This window comes from Mycetomoellerius zeteki, unplaced genomic scaffold (assembly GCF_001594055.1).
Source record: "Mycetomoellerius zeteki isolate Tzet28-1 unplaced genomic scaffold, Tzet1.0 scaffold369, whole genome shotgun sequence".
In the NCBI taxonomy this organism is placed as follows: domain Eukaryota; kingdom Metazoa; phylum Arthropoda; class Insecta; order Hymenoptera; family Formicidae; genus Mycetomoellerius; species Mycetomoellerius zeteki.
Genome location: NW_017257359.1, coordinates 124293 through 131161, shown reverse-complemented (window position 1 = coordinate 131161; position 6869 = coordinate 124293). Strand labels below are relative to the sequence as shown.

The 6869-nt window shown below is 38.7% G+C and overlaps 1 protein-coding gene across 2 annotated transcripts in view; it reads left to right on the top strand.

Annotated features, from left to right (window-relative positions):
• Positions 1 to 6: 6 nt before the first annotated feature.
• Positions 7 to 6869, top strand: part of LOC108725936 (43 kDa receptor-associated protein of the synapse homolog) — an 18883-nt gene continuing 12020 nt past the window's right edge. For both annotated transcript variants that reach the window (XM_018453258.1, XM_018453257.1), the window contains exon 1: positions 7 to 3147. In XM_018453258.1, the coding sequence (XP_018308760.1) occupies positions 3110 to 3147 (38 nt within the window). In that variant the 5' untranslated portion in view covers positions 7 to 3109. The remainder of the gene's footprint in view (positions 3148 to 6869) is intronic.

Sequence of the window (6869 nt, the reverse complement as noted above, 5' to 3'; positions counted from 1 at the left end):
GGATCGGTTGGGTCGTGTGTTGCGGGCTGCTGCGGCTCGGGCGCGACAGTTCTGCTCCGGCCACCGACGGTGGATTTTCGCGGGTGCCGCGCGGCGTACCTCCGCGAGAGGACCAACCCCATACGCGCGCCAGCGAGAGAGACGGAAAGAGAAAGAGAGAGAAAGAGAGAGAAAGAGAAAGAAGGAGAGACAGGGGTTGGAGAGAGGAGGGTGTGTGAGCGCGCAGCGGGCTCCTCTCTCGATCCGCATCGCGCGCCCGTAACCTTCCGCGGCCTCGGCTGTCCTCGTTGCCGATAACGAGCGGTCGCGGGACGGTTTTCCGCGCGCGCGGCGGCAGAGCGGTGGCCAAAGACGGAGCGGCGGGGACGGCGAACGAAGGAGACGGTGGAGACGGTGGTACAAACGACGGAAGGGGGACAAGGCCGGAACGCGACGGCCTGAAACCGAGACGAACGGGGGATCAATCAACGACGGCATGAGGAGACGCCTCGGGGCGCCCACCACGGCTACTGTCTCATCGTCAGCGAGCGGGAACGGCCGCGTTGCCATCGTTATTACGCGCCGCTGCTTGGCCTACGAACGTACGCGAGCGCTCGGCGCGCGATGGGCGCCAGATACGAACGCTGACTGCCTGACGGACGTGTCCACCTCGTCGCGACCACCTCGGACGGGGCTCCGGTTGTTCCACATCTAAATCGCGCTTTCTCGCGCGAGCTTCTCATACAAGAGACACCGGCCGAATCTCGACGGATACGCGAGTTCCTTGGGAACGACGAGGGAAAGGAGAGAGACGCACGAGAGAATTCTAAGGGCTAAACAACACGCGTATTTCGCTGCTGTTGTTGCTACTGCGCTAATACTCCGTTGTAAACGATATGTAGAAAGATACGTAACGAGACAAAGAAATCTTCCCCACGCACACACGTGGCGTGTAAACATCTCGAGATAACCGCCGAAACGGAAGGGAAGAAACAACGTCAACGGTTTATGGAATTAGGAGAACGCTCGATGGATCCGCCCGGAATCTCGCGAACGGGAATTCGCGTATCTCACTTGCGCGAGCTCTCGCGAAGTTAGAACGTTCCACGGTAGAAGGGAGGTTTCGGAGGGGGAGAAAAAGCGCGCCGGGGGTCACCGACGATAACTGGGACACCGCGGGCCGACGCGATCCTAGTTTCGGGGACAACGCGTCCCTTAACCTTCTAGGTGCTGAACACGCGTCAAAACTGAGGAAAGTTTTATAAAAAAAAAATAGTACGAGAAGAAAAAGAGAAATTTAAAAAGGAAAAAAAAAGACGATCGTTTTCCGTGGCACGTTTTCACCGTCGATTAATCGTCATTACTTCACGTCGATTCACGTAGAGCATTAATAAATGTGAGTGATATATCGCAATATCGTACGAAATCTCTCCATCCCTGTCGTTACTCTTGAAAAGCAGCGAAAAGATTTAATCGTATTTTAAGGCTTAAACGCACGTTCAGCACCGTCCCACACGCCGGAATAATTTGGGGCGACCGATTACTGTACTTAGTACAGTGAAACATTAAATACGTTCGATAAGAAAAAACAAGTGCGTATACACGCATGTACATACGGGTACACACATACACGCACACAAACGCGGAACACCGCACGGATCTATATATTAGAAGATACATGTAATATACATACATGTTAAAAGTTTATTTAAATACATCGTAGATAAAATATATATATATAAATATTATACGTGTGTTAACCTTTTCATAGAGATCTAAATAACGACGTTGACAAATTACATAGTATATCACGTTACGCGATTCTCGATAATCAAATATCGATAAATTCGACCGCACGAAAACCGTACACGCTGAAAAAAAAATTATATTCGCGGGAGAGAGAAACTCCCAGAAAATTAAGAGTCGTACAACCGAGAAACGCGAGCGAGCGAAACGTGAGAAGCGAAGAAAAGTTACTCGCTCCTACGAAGCAGTTTACGCACTCCTACGAGGGCGAACAGGGTGACAGAGGGAGAGAAGAAGGCGATACTTAAATACTTGTACCGTGAGACTCGAGCGGTCGTATGTTACATGTGGTAACGAGTCGAATACCTGAATACAATCCTTATCGATCAGCTGATCGGAGAAACTGCCACGAAACAATTTGCCAATTACGTTAACGGAAAAAGAAAGAGAGGAACTCCCAACGGAACTCTCTATTTCTCGTCAATGCGCGCAAGTACTCGCGCGAGTCCACGGTGCTCAATTAGGCATATAAGTACAAAGACACGCGGGCGTGCAAATTATTTTTCTCGACCGAGGTGTGCATCCCTATACGTTAGTAAATAAGCGCATCGAGTCTGTCCAAAAAGAAAAAAAAAAGAAAATCCCCTGAGTGAGGAAATCAACTCAAACGAGACAAATCCTCGATCTACCTCAATGACTATCGGCTCAGCTCCACTCCCTTCGAACGTACATCCTACGACAAGGAATCCTTAAGGAACAATTACATAAGCGAATCTCTAAATCTAATTGAAAGTCCTAGAACTTAAAATCTTCCATCGATCTTCGACTGTTATTACTTCGTATTGTCGGAGCAAGATATCCTTTCACGTTCCATCGCACAAATTATTGAAGTAGAGTTTCTCTCGATCGAACTCGAGAGACTTTTCGGCGAGTGTTTGATTCCGTTCGCTACCGATGCGAGTGTTTTGGCGCTATCAAACATGAGAAACGCCAAATAAATTTGTAAGATGATCGATATAAGCAGACGCGCAGTCCTTGTATGTTTTGAGTCGCGCGAAATCACGATTATTGTTCGCACAATCCTCGAGCTCGTTGGGCGATAGATAAGATTCGATAGCAATCGTTACATACATCGAGTACCAGTCTTTCGGATCGATTGAATGCGGACGATTAAAGTCTCAAGCACGTTGCATCGTGCGTGATCACGCGTTGTGCAAATTTGCAAAATCAAGAAAGTGATATGCTTTATCTCACGCGGGTGCGCGGACGTGATAATGCTGGCGGCGAGAGATGGGATTAGAGCGTCAAGAGGAAGAGAAAGAGAGAAGAAACAGCTGCACCGCGAGACGGAGAGAAAAAGTCGCACCAAGAAAGACGCACAGCCATGTCATGGGAGTCTATTTCGTCCAGGGATTACCTCGGGCAAGTATTGTTGCTAATAACACGAAATATAGCAAATTTCAAATTACGAGAACTAGATACAAATAAATTTAGTTAAAAATTAATTATTGATTAAAAAATAATATTGCGAGCGAACGAGCGAGAGAGAGAGAGAGAGAGAGAGAGAGGGAGAGAGAGAGAAAGAGCATAGCACAATAATTGTAAAATTAAAAAACTTGTTTTCATGATTTTTGCTACAGGACTTCTCACTTGTTTGTTCAACATATATAAAAAAGATATGTACATATATATAAATTTATTAATATAATATTACATTTATTAACGCTTTTACTTGTACATGTTTATTATTATTATATATTTACTCAATATTTGGATTTGTCGTAATCATATATTGTTATTTATTAATCATTGATTATTAAGAACATATGCTATCGAAATATTTTGTTAATTTTCATTTTTACTGTAATAAAATTTTTTAATTACTGTATTAATATCAAAGTAATCATCATTCCTTTACCGAAAGAAAAAATAACAATAAACAATTTATTTAGAATACGTTCGTACATACACTCTTTAAAAATTAAAATATAAAAACGTTTAAAAATAATACAGCAAATATATATATATATTCTTGTTTGAAAGATTAAATAAATAGTTACTTCATCCGTTTGAAAAAAAAAGTACATTTCACGTTTCAGAATTATATGAATTTTTTATCCTCTTCTTTCTCCTAGCTTGTTCAACTTTATAATAGCCAATTTACGACTTGTAAAGAGATAATTGTTAACTTAAACTCACTCTCTGCTTAAATTCACATTCATTTATATTAATATTACATTATCATACAGATGAAAATTATTTATTTAAAAGAATATAGATAGAAGAATAGCTAGTTACCATCATTCATATTAATGAAAAGTAATGAAATGATAAATAATGAAATTTAATAAAAAATAGTATATATTCATTTAACAAATGTGTTTCAGCAACCTTTTCAAATGTTTTTTTAATTTAGTCCAACGAAGTGGGTAGCTCGATCTTTGTTTGCTAATTAATATAATAAAAAAGTAATTATAGAATTTTTTTTGTATATTTCTAAAAATCATATTTGATAGTTTGAGAAATCATTAAAAGAGCAAATGAGGAATTATATAAAAAAAAATTATTGGTTAACTATATATTAAGAAGTAATAACACAAAAGTAGTATCACAAAACTATAATTTACTATATTAAATACTTTTTCGGATTTTATTTAAGTAATCTTTATAATAAGCAGAACGCGCGCGCATTATAAGAATAAATATACTTTACGATATAAAAGCAGAGTATTGTGAATAAAAAATCCTATGATTGTAATCAGATACGTTAATTATTTTTCACACTATTTAGAAAAGTAACTTTGGCTTCAAATGACTTTTGCGTAAAATCATTACGAGAGATCAAGCAAGGACAGGATACTTAAGGGAAGCGGAAGAGTGTAATAGGGGACGACAAGGGCAGGTGCCTCATATTTCGTTGATCGACCTCGACGCGTGGAAGAACTGGGGGATGGTTCGATTTTCCACTTAGAATCGCAACGCCGTACCGTATCTCGCAGCTCGTAAATGGGTCAGCGAAAGAGGTCGCAGGTGCCTCGCCCACCTAGCGAACGTGGTGGGAAAGCGATAGAGTGTCGTATACACTCTTCGCTTTACACGATATGGGCTTGTATATACACATACATACCGAGGCACAAACGAGCGGTTATGCGCGCGCGCACAGAGGCACGCGACTGTTTTGGGGAGAACTTTAGCAGGAGTGGAAAGTAATTTGCGACGGGGCGTGATTCTCACGGGGTTTCATCGAGCATTAGGTACGAGATAATTCTGTTTTTCGTTTGGCTTAATTAGTTCTAACGTCACATGATTACCGATTAAGAGCAATATTTTCTGACAAAAATATGTAAGCGTTATTTAGTAGTTTCCGTAATGTACCAAATATACTATATATATATTTTTTTTTAATGTAAAAAGTTATTTTTCTCGTTACGAAGGTAGTAGGCTTTTTTTTTTCTAAGACAATATTGGCAATTATAATTACCAATACTTTTCAGACACTTTCTAGAAAGTTATGAAAGAAACGTGATCTAATTTTATAAATATATTTGATAAATAAATTATTAATATGAAATTATAACATTTCGAAAGTAAGAAATATTTACTTAAAAAACTTTTACATTTACATCCTCTAAGATACATGAGATGTATCTTAGAAGATGTAAATGTTAATTAACATTCTCATTAACGTTGCAAGCATTAATGTATAAAGCATATATAAACGTAAAACCATGTCAAATAAAACATTTGATATCCTAATAAAACCATAAAAGAAAAGTAAGAAGAAAGTATAGTTGATGATCGCAATTTAGGGCGGGTATATTCTAGGAAAGAGTTTCGCTATACCTCAGCACAAAATCAAAAGAAAAAGGATACAAATAAATTTCAGTTTTCTGGGATATAGAGCAAATGTGCAGTGGTCGCATTGCGGTAGGGTAGGTAAGAACTGTGATTTTACACAGGGTGTCCCAGACATATCTCACTGCCTTTCACCAAGAGACCATTCGATCAATATGGAGTTAGTTTTCTTTTTCTCATGAAGAGGTAAAATAACTCTCTGGAATTGTGATTAATTAAACACGATTGGCTTTTTGCAGAACTTTTTGGACAGTTGCGCACAGATGGTAATACCTCACTTTTTATTTTATGCAAATTATAACTTGCCTTGATTTAACATTTTAGATGTGTTAAGACAATTACCGTCCAAAAAATAGAGCTCGCTTTAAGAACTAGGTCACATAGTGAAATAAAATTTTCAGAGAGAAAAAATTTACATCGCAATTGAGAATTGATCCAGAAATTCATAAGTGAAGAGTGATATGATAGCTACATATAGAATACCCTGTGTACCTTGTAACTTCCCTAACGTGCAGTTTGCAAACTCAACCTCTGGGACGTCAGCCAAAAGCGGTTTATCACTGCGTGCTCCTTCCGTTCGTCCTAGAAATAAATTAAGAGTTTGCGCATGGAACCTATAGGAGGTCGGTTGCCCACATCTATCATATCTAACGTGGACGTTTGACACGCACTCGCGATATTGTGATGAGGAGATATTTTACATCCAAAATGATGTTCAATCATATTTCTTGTAACATTTTACGAATCGCTGATTGTAGCATATAATAGAAAATTAACAGTAACTCTGGCTAAGGTAATATTTCTCGTAACAAATTTTTTTGCAGTGTTTTAAGATGCTCATTAGCATCATTATTAAATCGATGATTAATGTAATTTGTGAAGTTATTTTCTAGTTTATTGCGTTTCAAGTCCGATAAACCGAATTGGCGCGCAGTTTATAGAACTGAAGAATGTATTTGTAAATTTACATACGAATATTAAGCACCAAGATCCGCTTTAATTGAAAATAAGATTCTCTTTCCTATTTGACTTTTTTATTCTTATCTACTAATTTCCTCTTATAAAATTAACAATGGTTCTAAAAATAATATTTATATATGTTTATGTTGTTTAATGTATTGTAAATCGTATTATTTCTTAATTAATATTTAAACATTACATAAGTTGTAAACAATTTTGTATAAAAATAACAATTAATAACAATACAATTATACACACACACATATATATATATATATATATACAGGGTGTTTCCAAATTAAATGGCAAAACTTCGGGAGCGTGTAGAG